At 38.0% G+C, this 3,886-nt stretch overlaps 1 protein-coding gene across 1 annotated transcript; it reads right to left on the minus strand.

The window, feature by feature from the left end:
• Positions 1 to 373: 373 nt before the first annotated feature.
• Positions 374 to 2,204, minus strand: LOC107488189 (AT-hook motif nuclear-localized protein 22). Its single transcript, XM_016108886.3, is given in 2 exon segments — positions 374 to 1,779; positions 1,781 to 2,204. Coding segments are annotated over 2 exon segments (828 nt in total). The 5' UTR covers positions 1,876 to 2,204; the 3' UTR covers positions 374 to 1,046.
• Positions 2,205 to 3,886: the final 1,682 nt, after the last annotated feature.

Below are 3,886 nucleotides of genomic sequence, written 5' to 3' on the forward strand. Positions count from 1 at the left end.
CGAAAAAGAGCTTTCCTCAGACACCGCATGTGTGATCACGCACTCTTGCCAAACTACTTGCTTATATCTTTATCTCCTCACTCTACTTACTCATTTACTACTCCATAATACTAACTAGAGAAAAACACAATACTTTTACACCATTGTCTTAATGTCACTCCTTCAAGAATATCTTGTAATAGATCTTTTTTAGTGAAATACTTTCTATTTTTAGTATCTAATAATTAAGAAGGTCATCCTTTTCTTCTTCACCGATATTATATCAATTAATTAATTATACCTAGCAAGACCAAAGGCTAAAGGAATTAATTATTTTCAATCCAGCAACATATGTAATGCAAGTCGAAATACAAAAAATGACGAGAACAAGGAATAACAATCATGATCATCACCATCTAATTCAATTCACCGTGGTCCATAACATACAGTTAGAGAAGTAGCTAGCCCGTGTCAGCTGCAACCATCAGTAAGCACCGCCACCAGAACTGGAAAATTAAACTTGCTCAGTAGAATTGCTTCCTTCCGAATTAGCTTCCATTATTCCTAGCTACGACTGCTACTAAATACTACTAATAACTACTTAACTGTACTACTAATTTCTTCAACTACTTGTACATCTCCAAGCTAATTAAGCTAAATGGATTGGATAGAAGCAAGATGTAATGTACTTCATCACCACCTACCGCCGTTATTCTTGTCATAATTAAACACAAAATCAAACCCACCAACTAAACTATTATAGAGAAGATGCATCAATTTAATTACAGCAGTCTTATCAAAACACACGCAAATGCTACATAATAATAATTAAGCGCATAAGAAGATAGAACCTCAGTCAACATTCCTATTCAATTCCACTAGCTTGAGTTCGGATCCTAAGTAATTAAACACCCAAAGAAGAAGAAGCTGATGATGATAAGAAAGGGAAGATAACGGAAGAAGAAATAATTAAACAAGGAACTAACACGGTGGAGTAGTAGTAATAATAATAATAATAATGGAACTTACAAAGACACTGTTCCATATCATGATGATGATTGTGATGATCAATAAGGAGAGCGACCAGGAGTATTCCAGAAAGCTTCCGTTGGCATCTGAACTGAATTCAGAAGATTCGGATTCAAACCATGGAAGAGTGGAGCAGTTGCGTCTCCTAACATCTGCTGCTGTTGCTGCTGCTGCGCATGCTGCTGACCACCACCGGGGGACCCGATTGAGCCGCCGCCGCCACCGCCAGACCCTTGCAAGGGCATGGAAGGGTCCTCTTCCTCCAAAGGAAGTCTCTCATACGCAGCGTTGCTGAAGGAAGCGGACATGATGACCACCGGGCCGGAAGCAATCAGTGTCCCCACCACACTCCCTCCGACCACCTGCCCTTGCCCTCCGGCTAGATATATGGTCAAGCCGGAGGCCGCAGGTGGAGCGGGAGGAGGGAGGAAGGATCCCGCCAGGGACAAGATCTCGAACCTTCCATGGAGGGAGACGACGGCTCCAGAGGAAGCTGGTTGGCGGAGTGTGACGTTGGTGACGGTGCCGGTGCCGCTCATGATGCAAACCCCTCTTTGGCGCCTCCTTGCGAAGTTTGAGACGCTCTCAACGATGTCGCAACCGTCTGCAACCTCCATGACGTGCGTCTTTAGGGCATTGGCACTGTCGCGGGTGATGATGATCGGTGGCTTGGGTTTGTTCTTGGATCCAGCTGGTCTTCCTCTTGGTCTTCTTGTCATTTCGGTTTCACCGGATCCTCCTCCTCCTCCTCCAGGTGTTCCGTCTTTTCCATTGCTGCTGCTGCTGTTGCTGGTGGTGGTGCAACAGATCTCTTGCTGTGTGGAATGGTGGTGGAAGTGAATGGCCGTGTGCTGTAATTGGATCCATTATTATAACTCTATACACTCTATTAAGAAGATCTTCTTATATATCAAACTTGCCAGCTTTTTTCTCTATATATATCTCTTCGATCTTCGCTTCCTTCTTGCAGCGCAACTTGACTAAAACCTTTGATTCTTGAAATTCGATTATCCAGCGATAGATGCTCAGTGGCGTAGGCTGTGAAAAATGGAAACTACTACTACTGCTGCTACTACTACTACTTCCTTTTGATGCAAGAATAATAATAATAAGAAAGAAAAAGAAAATAGGTAGCAGCGAGTTTCGTGCAGAGTTTAGGGTTGGATTGGATTGGAAATAACAAAAATATAGATCGAAGGTTTCGGGTAACATATCCGTGTGTGTGTGTGGGCGGTGAATGGGTCCCCCCCACCTCGGCACTATACTCTCTTATTTTATTCTAATTACTCTTTAACACCTCAACAACCCCCTGCTTATATTTACTTTTTGCCTTTTCATTTTCTAAAATTAAGCTTCTAATCTCTCTGTAAATCATCATTGCACACTCTTTTTAGTGGCATTACACTATTACTAGCTAGGATATCAGACTTATTATAAATTCTCCAAAATTTATATTTTTTATGAATTAAATATGTGACTATTGGGGCCTATTAAATTTAGTTGTTAAAGCTAAGAGATTTTGTGTTTCCTCTTCTCCCTAAAACTGTCATATTCACAGAGTAAAACAAAATGTATTTAATGTACATTTCAACAGATATAAGTACTGATCTTACTATAACCATTGTTGATGAATTAAAAATTAAAAGTTTTATATTAAAATAATAGAGAAAAGTGTAAATATATAATATATTAAATATGTTATGGGTTCACAAAATTGTCGATTATTTCTTCATATCTAGTGGTGTTCAGAACATACAAGAATTGTTGAAACCCTAAATCTATATATATGGGGTCAAAACTCGGAATTTGAGTTCAGGTGCGGCTTCTTGTTTTCTTTACGGTCTGGATATATAGCAAGTTGAGCTTTTCGTAGCTGGAGCGCTTCAAAAGTTGTTTTTACAAATAGTTATAGCCAAATGACAAAAGTTTTTTCCAAAATTTTCTCTAATGCTACTTTTTCATGCTTTTATAATGGCGTTGCTTCCACTATCTGTGGTGTTTTAATGGATTATTTGATGGTTTAATCCCTTAATTAGGATCTGAATTGTGTGACTGTCCACCTCAATTCTATTCTCTTCTTTGAAAAGGTGTTCCTTTTGGGCTAATAAGAACAATTTCTAATTGACATTAGTTGCATAGAACGAATCTTAATTAATATTTTATCTATATATTTTGAAGATAATTCTATGTTCTACCTTGTGTGTCTTATTCATATAACTTATATACTATACTTCATTAATTGCTATTAGTATTTGTACATCTGAATTGAATTAGGAATTATATATTGCTACAACATATTTCACTTACAAAACATAGAATTCATGCATTAATTTGATTTATATGCATGACACTTCTCTATGCTAATTAACATCATTATATATGCAGATGCACATGCAATATATGTATATATAGCGAGTATACATACATATATGTACATATATGGTGGTTTGAAGTAGTTTTTTGACGTTTTCGCAAGAATATCCACATAGAAACGGGAACTACGGTGGTAATATGGCAGAGTGTGATTTAATTAATGAAAGAATAGCTGGCATAATTAAAGCTTAATTGGATTAAGTGTGTGAATGTGTTTGTTTGTGCTTCAATTTTCTATGAGGCAACACATGCACCACTTGGGTCCTCTGCAAATTCCATCTCTATAATAATATTATCTTAACGAGAAGTCCAACCTTTTAGATTGAGGTCCACCACCTCAATGCATGACACGTGTCTATTCCCCCGCTTCTTTCGGGTCTATTCCTGTGACCTTAGCTTCATCCCCTCCTTCCCTCCACTTTACTCATCAGTTTTATAATTACCTTAATTTTCCAAACTATATATATATATATTCAATCATGTCATGATTCATGACTACCTCAAT

Source organism: Arachis duranensis, chromosome 5 (genome assembly GCF_000817695.3).
Source record: "Arachis duranensis cultivar V14167 chromosome 5, aradu.V14167.gnm2.J7QH, whole genome shotgun sequence".
Taxonomy (NCBI): domain Eukaryota; kingdom Viridiplantae; phylum Streptophyta; class Magnoliopsida; order Fabales; family Fabaceae; genus Arachis; species Arachis duranensis.